Raw genomic sequence first — 21,728 nt, forward strand, 5'->3', positions numbered from 1 at the left:
AATGGTAGGGATTTAGGTCTCATTTCCCTCCGCCCACCAAAAAAACAACGTGGTCTCTACCAGGTTTTATTATTTTAAATAAGTTCTCAGAGACAATTAACACCTTTATTTATTTTGAAATAAACAAATGCAAAGCTGCCCTTTTATATGATTTGGGAGGAAAATTTAGAACCAGGCTCATCTGATCAAATACGCTGGAGTAACTAGGCATCGTCAGCAGTGACTTCCTGTGTAAAAGCAGTAAACTTCAGCAGTTTGCCAGCCGTGTGTCGACGGCAAGAAGGAAAGATAGTGATCACCTTGGGTAAGCAATTCTAGCTACCCAAGTCTGGGTAGAGTTATAAGGCGATTTACAAACAATTTGAAAATTATTACTGTATAATGAAAAAAATACAAATTATATATATATATATATATATATAGAGTGAGAGAGAGAGAGACTAGTGGCAAACATCAGCAGAAAACTTTCCAGGAATGGACGACCCAGACAATAAACCCCAAAGAGGCCAAAGTCAGGCCAAATAGTGAAACTATCGAGTCCATGTAAGACTCGATAGGCTTGACTTAACCTGTTACATGCTGACATTCATAGAAGTACATTTAGAAAAATAAATAAATAAAAAAGGTGTAACAAGAGTGGCTTGCTGAGAAAGCTCGTCAGTAGAAAGTGTCAAAAAATAACATAATGAAATTTGAATTCGCTAATCTGCATCTGAATGAACCGCGAGACTTCTGGACCGGTAGAGGCGTTTCAACTTAATACTTAGTCCGATCTTCGAAAAACTTGGTGGAGACTGTTGGGTATTTTCTTATTACTGTCTATGTTCATAAATAGAAATTCTGTGTTCGTATATTAATAACCATTTTGATAAATAACAGATCTAGATGTAAAAGATTAACAGTATGTCTAGGATTATTATAACCGTGGTAACAAGTGGAGCGTTTGTGAAATGGGTGGTCTGTATAACAGTTACATTTCATAGCAGCGATGTGAGGTACATCCCTGTGTAAAATTGAATACAAACCACTCTTCCCCTGCTTTCCCAAACTCCTCTTGGCTGTATTGTAAAATTTAGGCTGAACAAATTGTCTGCAAGTAAAATCAAAGTGTTTCAGGAATATTTAAAGGCTTACAAATTTCTGCAAAGCCTGCCATTTAACTTGAGTCATTGAATTAGAAACTGAAGCTTTCCAGGCAGCAGAAAAGCTGACTGCGTACCAGCTACAAAACCTCCTGAAAGTCAATAACGTCATGTGTATTAATGAAGCCATTTTATCCAAACAAGAAGGAAGATATGAAACCAAGCCATCTGAGCTCTGGTCAAAAATGGCGCATGTGTCATCTGGGTTTGCGTTCTGACTTAGACAGCAGTAGGTTGTTGAGTTTAATCACAATGTTGGCAAAGTCAGTGAGCTCCACAAAGTCTGAAGTGATGATGTTGACTCCATCCACTCCTGGCCGTTGACTCTGAACCCAAGACATTATGGTTGGCAGGTTTCTAGATTGATGAAAGTAGACAGACTATTAGAGACAACAAAGTTAGAACTATCTTGTATTCCAAACATGCTTTATTTGAAGCATGTATGGAACAGAAGATAGCTTTAGATAAACCTTTGGTTTCCTTTTAAGGAAATTAAAAGTTAATTTCCTCATTCTGGTTGGTTACACTTGTAGAAACTGTTGCGATATATACTGTCAAACTCCAATTTGGTCAGTTTTTTGTATTGGCCTTCTAACTTTTTTTGAGCCTGCTGTTGGTGTTCTGAAATATAGGATAATGTGGGAGAAGACTTATCTAAAGAAAATAAGCTAGCTGCAACTCCCACACTCTTGCCTTGGAGTCACTCCTCTGCATTCCTTCTTTTTTTCACTCCTACCAGGCACAACACATTCAGAGACAGACCTAATGTGGCTGTATCACTTTAAACACCCAAATATATGTCCCCCGTCAGAGCCTAACAGAACAAAACCTGGAAGCTAATGTGTTTATCTGCTTGTGGTACGCAATTGTACTTCCCGAGAAGTGCAAAATTAGACCACCTCCCGTTTCCGTCCAGTCCATCGGGGATGATATGCCGCAACATAATATGCTGGTGCCATATTTTTCTTATCTGAAGGTATAAAGAGTATTTTCTCTGTGTCAGGATTTCGGTTTCATTTTGAGCTTTCTTGAAGGCTAGAGGAAGTCGATCCCTGGAGAGTGCGTGCAACCATATAAGGTTTCTCTAGAAAAAACTGAGATATATCTGAGGCATGACGTGCAAATGAGAACATCTGCACCTTGCATTGTGATCGTAAGCGATGCACAGACCAATATACCAATCATGTGAGGCAAGATGACAATGTGTGCACATAGCATGATGTACAAGATTTTTGTTTTAAAAAGTAACTAATTTATGTAGTTTGGTACTTACCTTTCTACCAGGTATTCACGCAGCCCCCACACCAAACCTTTGGCTACAGTGTTGGCCGTAGGAGTGAGGATAGCCTGGGTGACATGGAAGGATCCCTGTTTGTTTCTTTCTTTCAATGTGGTTTCCAGAAACTAAGAGAAAGTTAAATAAAAGGGGGAGAAAAAAAACTTATTGAAAAAGAAAATGAGCACACAAATTTTGTTTGCACGGTTACGCAAGGATGAGCTGCAAACATTGTCCACAAAGGCTTATTTTAGGTAAACAGAGAAACAATGTGTTTGAGACATGGAGGCATGCAGCAGGGGAAGAAAACGTTGTAGTTGGGTGACAAAATAGAAAAGACAGAGTAAATGGTTCTGATTGTCATGTAAACCCAGAGAGTGGCAAAAGATGATTTAATTCTTAGATTTGACATTTGGAACATAGATTTAACTCCAGAGACGTTTCGTCATTGCTCATTAACTGTGGACAATCCAATATTATCAGGGCCTCTCATCTCAGGTTCAAGTACATCATCTCTTTAGATTAGGTCTGGACTTTGACTTCTCATTTCTAAACATAACCTTTACTCTCATTTAACCATTTTCCCTGGCAGACTTGTTTGTGAGCGTATGGGTCTTATTCTCCTGTATGAGTGATTTTCCGTTTTCTACTTTCAGGTTGGTATCTTTACGTTTTATTTTACAAAACATTTTTTTTTTTTTGTACCTGCTGTGTATGCATAGTGATGTTATCCTAATGTGAGGGCGAAGAAGCAACAGAAGAAATACTGTTGTTGTCTTACCTGTATAAGCTTGTTGGGCTCAGTGGTGTTTGCCCAAGGAGCAGGGATTTTATTGCCAGGCCACATTACAGGGATACCTTGTGCTGAAGGATGATGGTAGAACACAATGACCTATAAAGGGGCGAAATAATTAATAAGATATTTGTACCTTAATATATTAGTTTACAATTCTCATGTGAGATGCCTGAATTCAGTCCTACCTTTCCTTTGTGTGTCTTAAAGAATGAACCCCACTTCTATTGTTTAAGCATTACTAGCATTTCCTACTCTACGATATGTACATTTTTCTTAGGATTTAATCATGAGACGTTCATCGGAAGCAGTTGTGAAAAAAAAAGAGATACAGAAAACTACTGTAAAAGTGTCCAGAATTTGACAAGCATAACAAAGAGAAATGCTGCCCCCTTCAGGTACTTAAAGCACAGCTCTACGTTTACTCATCCTCTCCTTTTCTTGTCTCCTGCACTATCGCTGGTACCTCTGCCAAGTAGGCTAAGTCAGCAAAAGATTAGGGTCACAGGACAAGTAATGATAGTAGGCTATTTTCATCTGATAGAGCCCTGGACACGCTCAGTAGTAGCAGCCACAGAAATGTGGGGTTTCTCAGAAATGGTTGCCAGTCTATCATATCTATTTACATGTGTATAATTGTGTTTAACATTTACAATGAGGAAAAAACAAAACAAAACAAAAAACCCAAAAAGAACAATGTACGTTAAATAATAAAAGCAAAAGATAAAGCTTGTCTACGAGAGTTTGGTGAAAAGATTTTGTAGATTTTGTAAGTCAGTAGTGAAGTCAAACAGAAACGACTGCGCTTAAAGTTAACGTTGGGGAAAAGGGAAAGTACAGTTGCAAGACAGAACAAGTGTTAATGGGATGACACCCACCTCTGATTCCTTCTTAGAAATGTCAAAGGCAGCTGGGATTACCTGACATTCATTGATCTCTCCACCACACGCACACTCACATGTTGGTTCTCTTATAGATGCAGAAAATGCACTTTATATGCATTTACTGCTTTAAAAGGAATAAAGCTGTTGTAGAAATGGACTGGAGGGGGGGCAAAAAATGCAAAAAACAAATAAAACAACCAGATGAAAAGTTCTGCTGCAGTGTTCGGATCTCACCTGATATTTCTTCTCCCACAGGTAGTTCAGAGTAATGTTCTCCACTGCACAGTCGCTGCACAGCTTGCTGTCAAACACTTCCTGTAGCATACGGATGAGGTACACATGGTGACCTTCATCCATGGCGTAGTAATGATTGAAGTCCAAAAGCACAACCTTAATCCAGAATGGAATCAACAATTCATCTAAACATTTATTTGTGTTATAAAAAAGATACTGAGAAGTATTAAATACTACTACTACTAATAATAATATTAAGAATGATTCTTACCTCTTTCTTGTGTCTGCTCAAGAAAGAGTTAATTTCCAACAGGCCATCTCTCACCTTTACAGTCAGATTGAAGACAAGCCAATGATGAGTTGATGGATGGAACAAAAGGTCTGTTGCTAATGCAGGCATGAAGAAATGCTGCTTCTTGGTTTGGTCACAGTTTTAAATCTTTTACAAGGGAGACCTAGCCAAACTCAGAGATCAGACTTTAAAATGGTGTTGTTAGCTTATAAATTATTGAATGGCTTAGCATCACAATACATTAAAGATATGTTGTTGTTTTTATCAGCCTTCCAGAACTCTCAGGTGTTCTAGTTCTGGTCTGCTCTGCATCCCCAGAACCGGAACCACCACAAATATGGAACAAACTTCCAGAAAATTGAAAAACAGCTAAAACACAGAGTTTCTTTAAATCAGGACTAAACAGGTTAACATTAACCAATATATTTGATATGTATTGATTATTTTGATGATGCCCCTCAACAAAATGTTACTGATTTCTCAATTTCGCAACTGCGTGCGATTTTAATGACTTTTTATTTTAGTGTTTTTATGATCTTAAGCGCTTTAAACTGCCTTCTTGCTGAAATGTATTATACAAATAAACTCATTGACAGACGACAGCAACGGCAAAGTTACATGGAAAACAAACACATGTTAAAGTTTGCTTACATAAAACACTTACTGTACACACAGACAACGTAAACTGCAAAGATACCATTTAAAGGCTTTAGAGAACAAGGAAGTTGCCATGTTTGAGAAATCAGTTTGCAGGTTCTGTTGCACACATTTCATCTCAGCCCCGTCAGTTAATTCTCACCACTGAGATCAACAAGACATTTTGTCCACTTAAATGCTGCTCAATTATTATTATTATTATTATTATTTTCTAGCAGTTCTTTTTTCACTGGAGAAATGTTTACGAGTAAAAGTCTATGTTGATCATCATTACAGCCTTTCTAGCAGCAATGACCATGACACAGTCGCAGCGATTTAAACCTCCCTTTCTTACTCAAAATGATAAATGATGCTCAGTGTACTTGCTGACAGGTGATGAATATATTTATTTGTGTTAACAAGCTGGTGCCTCCAACATACATGGTGGGGGGGAGTAAAATTGATGATGTGCTACATTATGAATAAATAACAATAATGATGATTTGTATGGGGAACAGTTGGAATGACCCATTTCAGACAAAGAATGTTTACAGCTAAGCACGCCCTTTGATCCCTACTCTGGGTCATCTCCATGCCCTACTTAGTGACACACAATACTGCAAGAATACATTACTCTTGCAGAAACAAACCCCCAAAAGACAAACTGTTACAATAAGCTGAAAAACGGTTAAACACTTATCTATTGTTTTCAACAGAAACATATTTGAAATAATATATTAAGTAGTGTGACTCGACGCGATTGTGGGTGTTTTTTTTCTTTTTTTCTTTACTCACCTTGTGTCCAAAGAGGCCATGGATGAAGTAGATCTCATTTCCAGGCTCACCTGGTTTAGAAGACACCCTGAGATCGAAGTAACGAATTCCTGCATCTAATTGCTCCCTGAATGTCAGGTTCTGGGAATACAGATCACAGAATATTTTAGAAGAGGCTGCAAATCCGTACATGGAAGAACAAATCTTCAAAATTGTAACTTTTCTGTATTTTGAGATTGGTACCTGTGTCATTGACCACTTCACCATGACTTTCTTGGCTAGCACGCTGAACATGGTGGCTAGGTACTTTACATAAAACTTCTGATCAGGGCCCACAGGGGCATGCACATCCACCCAGAAGGTGAAGGAGTCATGAGAACCTGAAACAAAGGATGAAACATGTTGCTGCTAATGAAACGTGCACGACGAAGAGAGGAAAAATTGTATCTGTATGGAAACTGAGGAGCAGACGAGGCAGATAAAACAAGATGAAAGCAATAAAACTCAGAGGGGGGGGGGGGGGGGGGTACTTGACTTGGAGAGTTTGGTTTTTCTGGATAATTGGTCCACAATTGCCTACCCTGAATGGACTAAGAGCTCAACTCTTCTTCACATCATTCAGTCAAAATACACAGAGCAAGAATTACATTCCTTTCCACCCTATTGTCAAATTTTCCATCTCTTCTCTCCTGTTCTATCCCCAATTCTTCCTGCTCACCTGGCACAGCAAGATACTTGAGAGGCATGGCACTGAGTATGGAGGGAAGCGAACCCATCCAGTCAGCATGGACATTCCCAATCCCAGCAGGTCTCGTCCTCATGTCCCTCAGTAGGCTGCCTGCCAACGTCCTGGTCAGGAAACTGTTCTTTGGTACAAACGCACGCCTTCAAACGGATCACCATGTGCTCCCAGTAGGTAACAACCACAGCAGGTCATCGTGGAATGTTGCAATTAATTTATTTCATTGCAGTGTCAAAAAAATAAATAAATAAATAAAGAACTCTACTTTGGTTGTGACTCGATTGTTCCTGACGATTTGTGCTCTCACACCGGCATTGCTGGTCATCCTTAATGAGACCGGCAGGGAACTAACGACCACAATAATCCTCTTAAGTCCATTTCCACTGGTTACACCCTCTTCCCCGCCCATCCTGGTACGTCTGAGCTTAACCTGTTCTTTGTGTGAGCTACAATCGTCAATAAGAAGTACAGACACCGGTAAAAAACTGCTTAGGGTTAGGGTAACCCTAGACACCGGAGGAAAGGAAATTGCCTCAGATCTTCATGTTGTCCAGAGTCAGCAAATACTGATGTGTGGATCGATTAGATGACTGCGCATAAAGAATTAATCTGATCAAATGGATCAGATTAGGACAGCCAAATAGTTGATATAAAATGACACACCCAACCCAACTTCATCATCAAATATCTTATTTCTTCTGGCCATGTTGTCTTGCAAACTCGAGAAAACTCACTTTCGATAAAGTGCCTTGCAAATGTGACGCCTCTTAAACTATTGGAATTTTATGCGATAGATCAACACCAAGTAGTATATCATTGGGACAGAAAATGATACATTGTGTTCAACATTTAACAACAAAAAAAAGTCTGTTGAATGCACTATGAACAGCTCCTTTCAGAGCAGTCATCAGACGCTTGACCAGGGGTGACCAGTTCCCGTCCCTGAGAGCTACTATCCTGCAAATAATGCAATGCTCCTGTTACATGACAGTTTACTGCTCTAATGTAATGGGTTTTAAATGTTTTCTTCTCTGAAAAACACACCAGCAATAAATTTCAGGCTCTGAAAGGAGTGCAGGGATTATTTAAATCCACAAGGGGGCGTCCTGAACTGTCTTACACCAAAGACTGAGCATGAAAGAGAATTAAACCCAACCATTGTTATTGTTTTAGTATAATGTAGAAAGTATGTGACGTTAGTTACACACAGAGAAACTATTTGTGGCTGTTACATGCAGTGGTGGCTGCAGGTAGGATTTCTCCCCCAATTCAGGTTGCTGCTGAGCTCCAGCTTCATTCTGCCTCTTGATTAGCAGAGTATAAGGCTAGCTGGGAAACTGACTTTCAGGGCCTCTTGGCCAATTGGGCAGCATGTGTGCTGCAGCTTTGTGGTGCTGTGATGGAGGATTTGTCTGCTAAAAACTAGGGCTTCTAGCAGACAAATCCTCAAACAAATAAACTTTAAATTCTAATGAATACTAGAACCGGAAGACATTTTAAATGTCCAAAATAAATTTAAATGTCTTCTTCCTGTTAGGACCAGAAGAAAAAGGGGACTCCTTCCCTTCGGTCCTCCACTCAGCAGCTTTTTTTTCTTGTCAGTTGGGTTTTTATTTTCCATCACAACAACATAATAAATGTTGATGAAAATAATTAATCTCTTATTTCCTGTTTCTCCTTTTTATTTGTGTCTGAGCAGTGGGGAAGTTTCATCAGGTGTTCCACAGTGGCTTAGCTGTGTAACCTCTGGTCTATTTTAAATAGTCCCCTTTAAAAACAAACCAGGCCTAATAAAATTATGAATAAATTAGTAAATAGTAGATAACTTCTTAACAAATAGCCCAGAAAATATCATACAAAAAATGGTTATGACATTTGTTTAAAAAAAAGAGTCCAAATAATTGAACTTCTTAGTGTTGTTGGTTCCCCTGTAAACAAAAAAATAAATCATGCAGCGCCATCTACTGGTGCAAAATCTATACTGCTTTCACTTGATGTAAATCTCTTAATATGTCAATTTTCCTGACCCTTAGGGGTGTATTTAGTGTTAGAAAAACTATTCACTTCCTCTCCGTCCTCGAAGCAATTTTTTAAGAGGGGTGGAGGGTGTCAAAATGAAACTAAAAATAGAAATGGGCTAAAGCTAGTTAATGGTTTTAACTTTTGACCTTATCTAACATACTTGTCGATGAAGGGCCATGAAGGGGGCTGGCACCTGTCTCCAGCTTAACTTTCGACACATTTGCTTGAAAATAGATCTTTGTAAGGTTAAATAAAAAATACATATAAAATGTCAACATAAATGTTAATTTATCAGTCACACATTTCCAAAAGGGTTAGGATTAGGGTCAGTCCTTGAAGGACAACATTCCCCACAAAGCATTGCGCTTCTTGTCACCTGGTAGCCGAACAAAGGAGTCACGTTTGTGTGTACGTTTCCATGGAAAGGAGTCAGGCGGACACACGCACGCACGCAGTTTATCGTGTGAGCTGTGATACAGATACTTCGTCCAGTTTATCAGGAGCTATCAGAGGAGACAGACAACGGCTGCGGAAACGAGCGACTGGTGAGTTTAAAAACACACAGAGGAAAAACTAGAGGGAATTACTGCTTACTGATAAGAAGCAATGGAGAAAATGAGCTGTTAGAAACGGACATGCCAGAAACTAATTTAAGCACGGTCTTATTATTAAACAGCGTTCACTATGAATTGTGTATAGTTGCCTGACAAAACTGTCTAATGAAGGTCAGTTTATTTGTTTGACGTGTAGGTTTTTCAGGAAGGCATGGCTACTGAATTTGAATAAGTTCTGATAAGTAACGTTAATATTATTTAGTTCAGTGAGCATTATCACACGAAGTAGTTTTTTTCTCCCCCTTATGCAGTCAGGTTGGTATCTGAGAGGAACTGACCTTGAATAGCTTCCGAATGTCATGTGGTCTAGGTACATCTTAATTCCTTTTAATCCCTCCCCAGCAGATTGCAGGCCAGCAGACCTCTGGCCTTTATTCTCCTTTAGCTGCTCATTGTCTCAATGCGACCTGGATGGAGCTGGTACTTGTTTCGAGGGAGTACCTATAATAATAACTTGACGAAAGATACATTTAATTCCTGATCAGTTGCACAGATTATTATTCTTAATTTTGGAGATGAGTTCCTCTATAGTAGGGAGTTTTATAATTAAATCAATTTTACATAGCCTTTGTCCGTAGCTTATTTCTCTGAAGTTAATTTATATTGTGTAAGCAACACATGACTACTATTCATTGTGTTTTCTCTATTTTAGTGAAATTTTGTGAAACATCTATAGTGTATATTAGACAGTGATTCTCCCAAAAACAAATACAATAAATATATAAAATATATTAAACAAATACAATAAAAACTATAGATTTTTTGTCATTTCTTGACCTTTAGATGCCTTTGTTATATGATAAACATATAAACTTATATAGCTATCTGTGTATTTTTAATGGAATAGCATGTTAAGAAACATTTTATTTATTTTCTTGAAAGACTGACCATAAGTACTTTGGGACTTTTTTTATATAGTATTCTTTGTAGCTTGGCAACTGTTAGAAAAACAACAACAACAATAAGTAACTGTTGCTAACTTATTTTGCAGCATGCCTGATTATTTTAGCCAGGATACAAGTTTAATTTTTGTTTGAGTTGTATCCAGATAAATAGCATTTTTATGATAAGCCAAAGATGAATCTGTTCTGCAAACTAAAACACTTTAAATAAAGCTTGAAAAAAAAAGCTTGAGGTTTGGACCAGTAAGAACACATTTAGCTGCTCGGGAGTATCTTGTGTTGCAACAAAACACTAACACTAGGGGCGGCCATCACTGTTTTCAAACTAAGATTGGATGAAGTGTATTTGCTCCTCCTTTGCAGGCTACCGACCAGAGTAAAAAGCCCGATATTATAAAAAGCAGAAAGCAAAACATGCCCAATATTCTGCGCAATAACTACTTGAAAACTACGGCTTTAATCAACACTTATTCTGTTTTGCTTTTGTTCTGAAGCCTATGAATCTAAGTCAAAATAATATGTAAATGTTATTGATAACAATTATAACTACAAGCATCACCATATTATTTCAACGACAGTCCGTTTCTATTTTAAATAAAAGCAACTATTTTGTAATAACGTATTAATTTCTGGCACTGTGGTGCAAGCTTAAAGAGAAAATGAGGTTTATTGTAAGGGCTCTGTAGTTGTTGTCCCTGTAATTCTGCAGGAACCTTAAGGGTGGGGGATTTTCCTCAACATAACAACCAAACTGTGTGATCACTACACCCTGTGGCGTCGATCAAATCCTCCTGCCAGGCAGTGAGCTTGGGGGATGTTGTGGATGCCGGTAAGCGTGTTGGTGATGTAACAACCTATTTACATCTCCCATGGACTAATCCCTCCAGGGCTGGCCTTGTCATCACCCCGGGGTGATCATGTCACAGCTTCCTACACGTCTAAAGTGCTGCACACCTGATCCTTCTCATCCAGGCAAAAAACAAGAAGTGATCAGAGCATCATCTTTATCCCGTCTCTCTTCTAATTCAGATTTATGAGATTGTTTAAGGTGGTTAGGAGTCTATAAATAATGTTCCATTTAGAATTGACATGTTGCTAATGGATTTCTTTTTCTTTTTTTTTTTCCATTTTCAGATGCTTCTTTACTACAAACTTAACTACATCACCAATGGTGATGGACAAGACAAGAAACTGCAAGAAGGCCTTTAAACTCCTGACTCAGTAGATGTGGAACATTTTCCCTGGTTGAAGATTTTTCATTTTGGAATAGAAGAAGTGAAATCTTTTGTCGGTCAGACCAAACATTAGGTCAAATGAAGAAAGCAGGAAAGTAATTTGAACTGTTACATCAGAGCTGCTCACCTAACACATAAAGAGAACTGAGACGCTGATGAAACAATTTTAAGAGAAGATGAATCGCTACACCACCCTGAAGCAGCTGGGTGATGGCACCTACGGCAGTGTGCTGATGGGGAGAAGCAACGAGTCTGGAGAACTCGTAGCCATCAAGAGGTAGGGATTTCATTTTGTTTCTTGTTAAACCATTGTAAATAGTTACCTAAAGCAAAAATTCAGAAGTTAGAATAGAATTATATTTAGACAGATTAATAATATGACACATTCACATATAAATATATTTTCAACAATGATTATTTGAACTGCAGGAATGTACACAAAACTTCAAAACAAAACATATACCATGCTCTACTTGCTTTTATCTGAAAACAGACAAGCAACAATTATTGATATTGATGGTAAAATGAGACAATTACAGTCTTGATGTTATCTATAATGTTTTTATTTTGATTTTTGACACTTGTACAAGAGCAACACATCATTTTAATTGTGCAGAACATTATATTTTTCTGTCCTAAGGTCTTTTATAGAGTAACAGAAGTCTAACATCTAGGTGGCAAATTTGATGGTTCTCTTTGCATACAGGTAGAGCCTGCAGCAGTTTTTTTTGCAGATGGTTCACTTATACTTTATTAATTGTTGTTGTAGATCAGCATTACTTTAATATTAATAATGAGATGCCCTCCTTTTGCCTTTACAATATGAATATCTCCATTTTTTGAGACCAGAAATATTTCCAAACATTACTGCTTTGCTTTGTTTTCTGAGATATTCAGCACAAAGTACTATAAATTAAATAGAAAAACAAATCCAGTTATATGGAAATCTTTAAAGTGGAGCTTTTGTTATATGAAATATTTGTGATATTCTCAAGCAGTCATTGTTAACAGATGTAATATACAACTATAGAATTAGGCCCTGGGTTAATTTGCCTATTTCAGCTTTCTTGCGATCAATAGTGCAAACAAACCAGTAGCCTACATTTCTTTGTCCAACACGCGCCATGGTGTTCAATAATAGACGAGAAACCCGGGAGATGGGTTCACTTGTTGATCGTTTGGTTACCATGCAAGATAATACATGTGATGACGGCAAAAGGCAGAGAAAGTAGAGGGTGGGGCGTGTCAGGTTCCTGATATTGTGGAGCAGATGAGGAGAAAAGGATTTGTGCTCAGTCTAGCTCTTATGTAATTCCAGAGGGTGGGAGAGATATTGTTGATTTGAGAGGATAAACCAGTGCCAGTTGGCACACTGCTTCCCATGCATGTGGTAACATACCGTATATTATAACAACACTGGCAAATTAATTGGTGATGTCCAAATGTGAAAAAGGAATGTTTCACAGCAAGAAGAGTCACTGTGGCTGTAAAATCTTGGACCCTTGAAGCTTTGTTCTTGTAATAATGTAAGCTGCAACTTAAGACACGTCAAAAGGATTGAATTATTTATAGAGTGACACAAAAGACATAGTGCTATTACTGTGAAGATAATAATAGTGCTATGTTACATGTTCAAGATAAGATAATTTCTTTTGCTGCACACCTACACATCAGCATCTCATTTTTTAATTTTCTGTCTTTCCTAGGATGAAGAGAAAGTTCTACTCATGGGAAGAATGTATGAATCTAAGGGAAGTCAAGGTATGGATGGTCACTGGCATCACTGACACCCAGGGAAGGAATTCACATAGGCTGCTTTGAGATGCAAGAAATGCAACACACTTGATCAAGAACCAGTGTCAGTGCTTGAAACTGAAGTGGTTTGACAGGAGCTTCAGTGTCAGTGTGCCGATTAAAGATGAAGTCAGACAAAAAGTGTGGACAAAACGATTTCTAAATTGAAATATATTTTCTGCGGAGACTTGCAGGTTGTTTATTGAATTCATTCAGTGCTGTTAATTACAGCTCTTTAGGAGAAATCGAGATCATCAGAAATATGTAATAGAAGGTGATAAATTTGCAAAACCAGCGTTGACGTTCACCGCAAAATTGACACTGCAACTTCTAAGAATGGTGCATCCATCTAGCAGAAGTGTCAATTTGTTGTTAATGTACATAAAGAAGCATGATCTTTCAGGCTTTATAGTGTGGTTTTTTTGTCTTTCACATTGTCTCTCTCTCTCTGCAGTCTTTGAAGAAACTGAACCATGCGAATGTGGTGAAACTAAAGGAGGTTATCAGAGAGAATGATCACCTCTACTTTGTTTTTGAGTACATGAAAGAAAACCTGTATCAGCTAATGAAAGACAGGTAAGAGAAAGAACAGTCTGTGTGCTCATGGTTTATAGTGATATTACAGTATCAGAAATATCTGGATCACAAAAAAGTATCTTAAAATGTTTTAGACAACAGGGTTTCCCTCAGTGTATAATAAGCCTGGCGGGCCACCAGGCTTTACTTATGCCCCCACCAGGCTTAGTATTGTTAATTTATTAGTTTTTTTTAATTATTACCTTTTTTTAAGACTTTATAGTTGCTGTTTATGTATTAATCTACCAGTCTTTCAAAATGGTATAACTGTCAAATGATATTTCCAAATTTTCTGTCAACATTTTTAAGTCAAAATCACAGCGGATGGCTGGATGACTGCTGTAGCGCCCTTAGAACCGGCCTCAGCAAGTTTTCTGGGGGAAATCCTGGACAAGTATTATTACTATTGGGTGTTTGTTGTCTATGTTTTCCTAGGAATATTTTAATTTTATTTCCTAATGCATTGTAAAAAAAATAATAATAATCAACAGCCCTCAGACGTAAGAGTCTCATCTCAAGAGGCCTTGATGTTTATGCCAGTTAGGATACGCCCCAGTGTGTATACTTGCAGAGCACAGTTGGGTCTTTCCGTTAAAAACAAAACATAGACAAGAGAATCTGTTCCTAGTGTTTTATAATCAAAAAAAATAGTCACTAAACATTGGTCTACAAGAGAACTATATTTGTGATGATTTTTTTTGTCTGACTGCCCCTCCAAATGAAATGTCAATTTGTATGTTTACAGAAGAAAATTGTTTCCTGAGTCAGTGATAAGAAACATAAGCTTTCAGATTTTGCAAGGCCTGTCATTTATTCACAAGCACGGTAGGTGTACCGTGCTGGGGTCATGCTTTCAGATCTGTGAGAGCTGTTTCATTCTGCAAGATTCAGTGTGAAAGTATTGACATTATTTGCAAATCTAAATTCCAGAGGAAAATTATGACACTGCATTAAGTGATTTTCCAAAGAGCAATAGCTGCATTGTTTTAAATGCATCAAATCCTTGCAGTATGTGAACGCTCCATAACTTGCCTGATGGAAACATTTGTCTAACTCTCTGATCTGTTCTGTTTCTATGTGATGAAAGGATGCATGGATGTTGTCCCTTTTTATCTTTAGGTATTAATTGTTTTAACTAGATGACAACATCACAAATAAGAAAAAAAATATTTCATACAAAAGCATGCATGTGTAAATATACTTTCTGTGGAGCCACTCAAAGGTATTCATGCCCTTCCACAAATCAGTGTTTTTTAATAGGAGAATTGCATGAAATTGTTGAAAACAAACCAAGAATAGTCTTGTTTGCGGTCTGCCATGACCAATGTTGGGGACACAGAAAACAGGTTAAAGGAGCTCTGGTCAGAAGAGAACAAAGCTTTACTTTTTCACCAACATGCAAGTTGCTTTGTGAGGTAGCAAAAACTACAGCTGCACACCCTGAAACAACCTAATGCTAAAACATGGCAGCATAAAACCATAAGGAAAACCTATAAGAGGTGGCAAAGGGTTTGGAGTAGGGGTTAGGATCACCTTCCACTTTGAAAATGATTGTAAACATATAGCCACATTTACTGTGGATTGGTTTGTAATAGTAATGCTAATTGCTTTAGTGTATGTTAGAGTGACTCAGTTAAAGTTCTAACCTAAACCCAGTTCAGAATATGTTGCAAACTTGTTATTCATCAAATTTAAGTCTTAGCGGATTTAGAAAGAGGGGCCATCACTACCTAAATGTTTCAAACCCAAAAAGAACTGCCACAAAAATTGGTTGAACAATTCACTTGTATGTAAAAATAATGTCCAAAGCCACGTGTAATATCCTTTCACTTCAGAGGTATGTACTACTTTATGTCGATACATGACAGAAAGTACAAAAGATACTTTGAAATTTTGGGTTGTAATGTGACAAATTATCCAAAAAAAGTTCAAGGGTTGCAAAAATTATTGCATAAAAGCACTATAAACATCCAAGCATCCCTCCATCCAAAATGCATGCACCTTTCCAGACTTCTCTTTTCTTAACATTTTTCTTTGATTTCCCTTCTATCCTTTCTTCTCCTTTTTTCTCTTTGATGTGCTGTTAGAGAGAATAAGATGTTCACAGAGAATGAAATTAGGAACATCATGTTTCAAGTGCTGTCTGGGTTGGCTTTTGTGCATAAGCATGGTAAGGGGCTTTGTCATTTTTCTCTTTTGGAAAAAGTAACATAACCTTTTGCTTTTTAGGTTTGATATATTTCATGTAAACAATCTTGTCATCGTGACCCATGAGAAGGAATACATTGCATATGCAAATACATTGGCGTTATTAGGTATAGCCACTAGGTCTGCCCATGCTTTCTCTTGAATAAAATTTATAGAGACATACAGCAAAATATATCTTTTGAGGCCATTAAACACTTTCACCCCTTTGGTTATATTTGATTGATTTACAAACAGGTGATTCCATTATCTAAATATGGGAGAGATTTTTCAGTTTCCTGCAATACACAACCTTCTGAACGCACATCTCATTAGAAATGTGGAGTGAATGAAATATTTGCTGGTACATTTGTGTTGTTTGATTGTAATTGAGTATTTAATCAAAAGTGAGTTAAGCTCAAAAGACTGGCGGTCAGTGGATGACAAGATTGTCCGTTTTGGCCCAAAACACAAAAATAAAAACTGGATTTTGTTGATATTGTCTTACATTTAAAGCCCAGCTGACGCACAGTAAATGTATCTAGCGCAGGAATGAAAATGAAATGTAGTAATCTTTTCTAAGCAGGGAGTTAATTATTTAATTTTTCAGCCAATCAGAGAGTGGATTCAAAATATTTCCTGTCATATTTTCATCATTATCTTGCTGCCTGATTATAAACTCTGAGTTCTAATTTTTCCAGGTTTCTTCCATCGAGACATGAAGCCAGAGAACCTGCTGTGCATGGGTCCAGAACTGGTTAAAATAGCCGACTTTGGACTGGCCAGAGAGATCCGCTCCAAACCTCCTTACACAGACTATGTTTCAACAAGATGGTAAAAAAAATAGATTTCCTGCATTTGGAGAAGTATGATGTTAAAGCAGTATATTTTTTGCCAAAAAGCTTAGATTTTTTTAATCTTATGCTGATTGAAATCAACTTTTATACTGAGGTATTTCTGGTCTGCGTCAAGGTACCGCGCTCCTGAAGTGTTGCTAAGGTCATCTACCTACAGCTCTCCTATTGATCTATGGGCTGTGGGCTGCATCATGGCTGAACTTTACACCCTTAGACCTCTTTTTCCTGGAAATAGTGAAGTGGATGAAATCTTTAAGATCTGCCAAGTTCTGGGCACCGTTAAAAAGGTGAGGAATTTCTGGACGGAAAGAGGTGGAAAAGACTGCCTTAACTTTAGCTGCTCCTGTAAAGTTATAACTATTTTATTGGTATTACTATGAAGATATCTTAAGACAGCATCGCTCAGCCCTAATATCTATATTTAAAAGGGTGGTGGGGGGGTTCTTTTTCATTTTATCCAGTTATTAAGAGCCAATGTCGAAGCCATTGCGACCCCAAAGTTGCAGGTTGCAGACCCCTGGGTTTGAGAAAGTAACAAAAATATAGAATTATTTTAGATTTTATGTAACAAAACAGTTAAATGCCCTTTTAAAAATGCCTTGTAAAGACAAATTTTGATAGGCAAGGTTTTGTTTTTTTAAATTTTTTTGCACCTGATGATTTGATCATCTTTACAATTAGATGGATTGGCCAGAGGGCTACCAACTAGCATCTGCCATGAATTTCCGCTTTCCCCAATGCGTGCCGACCAACTTGAAGACCCTTATTCCAAATGCCAGCAAGGAGGCTATTGCACTGATGCAGGACTTTCTGCAGTGGGACCCTAAGAAAAGGCCCACCGCTGTACAGGTAGGCAAAACTAATGTTCTGACATAAAGGCTTAACACTTAGTCCAGTGTTCATGCTTTTAAATTGTATATTGGTAGTAACACTTTGACATATTCTACCCGTTTTGTTCTCTCCCCGGCAAGGCCTTGCGGTATCCTTACTTCCAAGTAGGCCAGGTGTTGGGGCCTCGTCCTCAGAGCCAAGAGGCTAAGAAGGTCAAAGCTTGTCCGATGGTTCAGAAGCAGCTCTCTGAGTCAAAGACAGATCCCCAGCAGTCATCGTCAGACTCCAAAGCTTCCGCCTCTTCAAGAAACTATTTGCAGCATCAGCCTCTTCAGCAGATCCAAATGCCTCAGGTTGACAGTAAAACCGAAGGCATCAGCCACGCAGTGAGTAGCCTAATACAATTCTTAAACACCTCTGTATGGATCAAAACATAATACCCCCCTTTCTTTTTATCAGAAGGCAACATCAATGGGCAGTGAAAATGCTGTAGGCGGCAGCGGGATGGGGCTGCTGAAGAGTGGTCGTCGTCGCTGGGGTCAGGCAGTATCCAAGACATCAGACAGCTGGGACGAATCCGACCAATCGGAAACCGCCGCCTCCAACTCCAAGAAACCTAGCCTGGGGACTGCAGAGGGGGATAGGAAACAAGAGCACTGCTCACAGTAAGTGTTGTAATGTGCTAAACGTGTGGCAAATTCCAGTTATGAGGCGCATCATTTTACGGTTGATAAAACTGTAACAATTAAACTGTTTTTTTATTATTATTAATATTTGAATTTGTTTGCAGGCCCAAAGAGCAGAAACCTCTATATTCATTTAGCACAGTTACAAAAATTCCCAGCAATGTTAAAGTTGGTCAAGCAGATTATAATCTTCCTGGATCAGCAGCACGGCAGCACTATCTTGGCCAGTCTCGCTACCTGCCAGGTAAGACAAATGGACAGCCTTCTTTGTGCCTAATAGGAGCACAATTCATCAAAAAAAATGTTAAATATGAAATAAGTATTTTTGTGACATATACAGTACTTTACCCATACATTTATCAGTCCATACAACCACCTATTACCTAAACCTGCTTATCATTACCAAAGCTATGTAAAATGTTTGTTGTTTTAAGGTCTAATTGGCAAGAGTCAGACTTCCTCTAGAGAGAAGGAGTTGAGTGCAATGACACTGCGGGACCTGTGGGAGAACTCCTCACACATTGCAAATAAACCACTTTGCCCTATTGGAGGAGGATTAGCCGTCACCAGAGCTAATGCAGGTAACGACGGCTAATGGCTAATGCAGAAATGCTACATGGTGTTTTGTAGAGTGTACACTGGAGCAAACTCAGACTCTGAGACTCAGACTGTAATATGTAGATACAGTACATGTAATAATGCTGTTTGAAAAGGAAAAATGGTCACATTACTATTCATCTCATACATTCACAAGTCACATTTTTAGCCTTTCTACTTCTCAGTTTTGGTGTGCAAGTTTTCCCTTTTGTAACTCCAAAGTGTAGTAAATGTATTTTTCAAACAACGTTTATAAAGTTATGTTTACATTAACAAATAAAAAACCCCATAATGTTATGTTGCTCAACTACAGTTCTAAGGCTTGTTAGCAGCTGTAGGGTCACAGCAGACAAGCTTTGGGTTCAGGGCTCTGGAAGTGTTAAGGATCTTACTTGGATCATTTTTTAGTCTGTAGTGTAAGCAGCCACACAATATCTACCCCCTTTACTTTGCCCGCCTTTCTTTCACCTTGTCTTTTCCTTTCATTATGTATTTATGAGATTCGGTCTGACTGTTAAAGATCAAATGCTTCTTAAATGACCACTAACTGTATTCACCTCTTTTCATTTTTTCTTCACCTGTCTATGTTTTACTATTATTTCAAAGTATTTCTTCTTTTACAGCTTCGTTATCCTAAATCTTTTTTTTCTTTCTTTCCTACTGCCTGCATCACTTCTTCAACTCCTCCATTTTGCTGTGAGATTAGAAGAGAATGCCACTAAATCGGTGGATAGCACCCCAGAGAAAACAGTTGTCAAAGAAAGAATATTGGAGAAAATTGATCTGTCTAAAGGTACTTCAATTAAATTACTTACAAGTTAAAAATAGTGATACAAATGCAGACACATTTCAAATTTGCATTCCATTAATGTACAAAAGTTATATGCAATTTAGGGAGAAAGCTTGATTAAATAGCCAGAGTTGTGGCAACTCCAACCTAAGTCATTCAAACTGAGAGTGAATAACAGCTGTGATTTCAGCTGTTATTTTATATTTTTACTCATTTATAATTCATCTATCTGTTTTACTCTAGTTTAGGCTAGTTGAGTTTGTATTAATCAGTCTACACAGACAAAACACACACTCTCAAAATGTGTCTTTTGTTTCTTAAAGGGAACTTTGTGAGCACCAAGTACAACCTCTCCAGTGGTTACATCCCTTCTTTCCAAAAGAAAGAGGTTGGGACAGTGGGACAGAGAATCCAGCTCGCCCCTTTGGCTGGCCAGCACTCAAGTAAGAATTTCACCGGTTATTTGTTTTCAGATAGTAAAAACCTTCCACACCTGTTTGATTTTAAGCTTGCTTCTTTGTCAGTGACACTGTTCTCTTTTTCTAGTCTATTCCTTTGCACCTCCCTTTCAAAAGTTATTCAACCTTTTCCTCTCATTTCTTTACTTCAGTCAATCTTTCTTCTAATTCTTCTCCTGATCATAAAAAAGAAAAGACCAAATCTGCAAAACTCAAGCCCATTTCCAACTCTTCACTGAGTGAAACTAATGAAGGTACTCGTTTTGTAGCCGATTGTGTTTTTCTTTCTTTTTTATTAATTGGCTGATTACGTCATTGAATGTTTTAATTGCAAATTTCTATATTTTTTAATTTTATATAACTACTCTGATTTAAAAAAAAAAAGTTATATTCCATAAATTAGAATATGCATCCTGTTGAGGCTTATTAGCTTAAAAGTAGTTTTTGAAAGTAATCTTTCAGCAGGTAATAAACATACTTTTCATTTAGCCCACATTTCTGTATTACAAATGTTTTTGTCATATGTAATATTATAATCTTAAATGTTGTTTTCATAAGTAAAGAAAATCCTCATAATTAACAGGAATAAAGGCTTAGACACATCAATCTATGTCTAAATACTCTATCCAATGTGTTTCACTTAATAAATTGAGTTAACTAAACTTTGCAGTAATATTTTAACTTGTCAAATACGTATACGTATATGTTGCTTGTTGTAAATTGGAAGTAGAAACACAACAGTCTGCCGGTTCCCTTCAGATTACGAGGGCTGGAAGAGGCGGGCAGACAGGACTCAGATGAAGGGCAGCAGCTTTTCAGCATTGGGGAAAACGTCTGGTAATCTCCTGAGCAGAGCTCCTGTGGTGCAGCCAGTTCACGGCCGGGTCGACTGGACATCCAAGTACGGCGGAAACCGATAATCCAAGAAAACAGGGCGCAACGACTGTCTGCTGTCCTTGGATTTGTGTCCTCATCTTTGACAACAAATATAAATGCTGAGCAGTTTTTGCCACCTAACTCATCAAGCACGCAGGATAAATATGTCACACCAATATGTGGTAAACCGACCAGCTTGTACATGTTTGCCAATACTGCTAGGGAGTCTCAAAGTATTCTTTAGAGATCCAGTATGAGCAAGTCCAACTGTTAATGCTTGCATATTTTAAGTAGGACTTGAACGCATCAGAGAGATGTACCTTTTTAAAAACTTTTTATTTTGTTGTAAATAACCGTTTGTCAAGAAGTCTGCAAAGCTAAGTTCAGACAGTTTCTGTTTTTGTGTTTAGGTTACAGTTGTGAAGGATTCTCTTGATACTGTAGAGCAACTCTTGGACTCTTTGTATCATGCAATGAAAAAAAAATGTAACATTTTGTATTTATTTTATACTAATAAACATATAGATGTTCAA

The 21,728-nt window shown here is 37.8% G+C and overlaps 2 protein-coding genes across 12 annotated transcripts; one reads left to right on the forward strand and one right to left on the reverse strand.

The window, feature by feature from the left end:
* Nucleotides 1-453: 453 nt before the first annotated feature.
* Nucleotides 454-7,023, reverse strand: plcxd2 (phosphatidylinositol-specific phospholipase C, X domain containing 2). The gene is made up of 8 exons (XM_028005464.1): nt 6,750-7,023; nt 6,275-6,411; nt 6,053-6,172; nt 4,601-4,654; nt 4,330-4,485; nt 3,200-3,310; nt 2,416-2,546; nt 454-1,499 (listed from the first exon to the last, which is right to left on the reverse strand). The coding sequence occupies exons 1-8, from the start codon at nt 6,850-6,852 to the stop codon at nt 1,340-1,342; spliced, it is 972 nt and encodes a 323-aa protein (XP_027861265.1). The 5' UTR covers nt 6,853-7,023; the 3' UTR covers nt 454-1,339.
* A 2,167-nt stretch (nt 7,024-9,190) lies between these two features.
* mak (male germ cell-associated kinase) lies at nt 9,191-21,728 on the forward strand. 11 transcript variants are annotated; one of them, XM_028004831.1, is made up of 17 exons: nt 9,213-9,340; nt 11,199-11,359; nt 11,446-11,823; nt 13,253-13,307; nt 13,795-13,916; nt 16,004-16,086; nt 16,802-16,934; nt 17,073-17,244; nt 17,639-17,806; nt 17,929-18,174; nt 18,248-18,453; nt 18,579-18,718; nt 18,909-19,055; nt 19,778-19,864; nt 20,185-20,304; nt 20,472-20,573; nt 21,079-21,728. In XM_028004831.1, the coding sequence occupies exons 3-17, from the start codon at nt 11,723-11,725 to the stop codon at nt 21,237-21,239; spliced, it is 2,043 nt and encodes a 680-aa protein (XP_027860632.1). In that variant the 5' UTR covers nt 9,213-9,340; nt 11,199-11,359; nt 11,446-11,722; the 3' UTR covers nt 21,240-21,728. The 11 variants fall into 11 exon arrangements, with proteins under 11 accessions (XP_027860634.1, XP_027860631.1, XP_027860642.1 ...); XM_028004833.1 differs by lacking the exons at nt 11,199-11,359; nt 16,004-16,086 and adding an exon at nt 14,662-14,741 and having other exon boundaries at nt 9,191-9,340; XM_028004830.1 differs by lacking the exon at nt 11,199-11,359 and having other exon boundaries at nt 9,191-9,340.

This window comes from Xiphophorus couchianus, chromosome 21 (genome assembly GCF_001444195.1).
Source record: "Xiphophorus couchianus chromosome 21, X_couchianus-1.0, whole genome shotgun sequence".
NCBI classification, from domain to species: Eukaryota; Metazoa; Chordata; class Actinopteri; order Cyprinodontiformes; family Poeciliidae; genus Xiphophorus; species Xiphophorus couchianus.

Coding starts and splice junctions, on each gene's coding strand:
- mak (XM_028004830.1), top strand. CDS start 11,723: ATGAATCGCTACACCACCCTGAAGCAGCTGGGTGATGGCACCTACGGC. Junction 13,308..13,794: donor TGAATCTAAGGGAAGTCAAG/GTATGGATGGTC, acceptor CTCTCTCTGCAG/TCTTTGAAGAAACTGAACCA. Junction 16,087..16,801: donor GGCTTTTGTGCATAAGCATG/GTAAGGGGCTTT, acceptor TAATTTTTCCAG/GTTTCTTCCATCGAGACATG.
- plcxd2 (XM_028005464.1), bottom strand. CDS start 6,852: ATGAGGACGAGACCTGCTGGGATTGGGAATGTCCATGCTGACTGGATG. Junction 4,655..6,052: donor ATGGCCTCTTTGGACACAAG/GTGAGTAAAGAA, acceptor CTGACTGTAAAG/GTGAGAGATGGCCTGTTGGA. Junction 1,500..2,415: donor CGTGAATACCTGGTAGAAAG/GTAAGTACCAAA, acceptor TCATCAATCTAG/AAACCTGCCAACCATAATGT.